Source organism: Pundamilia nyererei, unplaced genomic scaffold (genome assembly GCF_000239375.1).
Source record: "Pundamilia nyererei isolate P.nyererei 1_Seehausen unplaced genomic scaffold, PunNye1.0 scaffold00417, whole genome shotgun sequence".
NCBI lineage: Eukaryota > Metazoa > Chordata > Actinopteri > Cichliformes > Cichlidae > Pundamilia > Pundamilia nyererei.
In genome coordinates, this window is record NW_005187818.1 from 272,257 (window position 1) to 273,723 (window position 1,467).

Below are 1,467 nucleotides of genomic sequence, written 5' to 3' on the forward strand. Positions count from 1 at the left end.
GTTTTGATTTTATATACTGTTTTGTTTGTTTGTTTGTTAATTAGTTAGTTTGCTTGTTTGCTTGTTTTAATCAATTTTAAATCATGCTTTTTATTTGTTCTTGTTTCTAATGTCTCTGTAAAGCACTTTGAATCACCTTGTTGTTGAATTGTGCTATACAAATAAACTTGCCTTGCCTTACGGAGCAGCATCCTGTTCTCCACTCAAAATTGCATCAGTCAACCAAATCAGTTCAAAGCCAGCCTCTGGTTTTCCACCAGGTTCCAAGATGGCTCAGAGTGGAGCTCTGCTGCGAAGCTTGACGGCGCTGCAGTCGGCTTGCTGCCACGTGGGGCTGACAGACGTGGTGGGTCGTGGGTAGGAGGTGGAGACGAAGGAGCGCCTCTCAGCAGAGCTGAGTGCTGACATCATCAGCCGTTGCTGTGTAAACAGCTTAATGAGCCAGCCGGAGGTGTGGGGTTCAACGCCTCTCCTGTTGCCATAGAAACAGTGGACTCCCAGGTCCAGCTAACATGGCCATCGTGGTCGCAGATGCAGCAGATGGACAACTTATCGAGTCCGAGCAGCAGTCAGGAGCAGGGGTCTGGCTCTCGCTTGGTGTGTTCGGAGCGATAATGCTTCTTTTGCAGTGCAGCTGTCTTTGCACCAGTCTTTCACCGATGTAGTGTGTGGACTGTGTGTGAACCAGTATGTGACTTAACACCAATGGGCTATTTACTGACAGGGTGTAGCCTTCAGATCGTCATCACCAGGTGTTCCTAATACACTCCGGGGTGACCCGGCCACTGTGACAGAAAACAGCCTTCATTTAGTTTTCCTGACACGTTCAAAGGTGACTCTGTGAATGATGGTCAGACTTTCTGCCTCAGGACTTTCTGGTAGAGAGCAGAATTCATGGTTTCATCGATTACAGCAAGTCTTCCAGGTCATGGAGCTGCAGTTCACCCCAGAGCAGGGGTCGGCAACCTTTCTGATGATGAGTGCATCTAAACTTTCCTCAAAAGTCAGTGTGCCATATGACTGCATTAGCAATAAATGTAATAACGCTCTATACTAGCAGTCCTTCACAAACAGGGAACAGTCTGTCTATTCTCTCCATCTGTCAGCTGCTGCTGGCTCTTCCTCCTCCTCTTCCTCACACACTGCTGAGTTTGTCCTGGTGGATCATCAGGGCTGCAAAGCCTCACAGATGATGTGCAGCAGTGGGTCCCTCAGTCTGTCCTCACTCTGGACACTTGCAGTCGTCACACATGGAAATCAAATGTGTGATAAGCTGCAGGATTCAAACACAAGTGTAACATGCTTCAAAGAGTCCATCATTGTTCCTGTCCCGAAGAAACCCCACCCTGCTTCTCTCAATGACTATCGCCCTGTAGCCCTCACCTCAGTAGTGATGAAGTGCTTTGAACGCCTGGTCAGAGACTTCATCATTTCTTCACTACCAGACACACTGGACCCACTACAGTT

At 48.1% G+C, this 1,467-nt stretch overlaps 1 protein-coding gene across 1 annotated transcript in view; it reads left to right on the forward strand.

Moving 5' to 3' along the window:
- The window catches only part of LOC102210619 (B lymphocyte-induced maturation protein 1 homolog), an 11,813-nt gene extending 10,814 nt beyond the window's left edge, over window positions 1–999 (forward strand). Inside the window, exon 6 of the mRNA XM_005753279.1 lies at window positions 261–999. Within this exon, the coding sequence (XP_005753336.1) occupies window positions 261–361 (101 nt within the window). The 3' untranslated portion in view covers window positions 362–999. The remainder of the gene's footprint in view (window positions 1–260) is intronic.
- The last annotated feature ends 468 nt before the right edge of the window (window positions 1,000–1,467 follow it).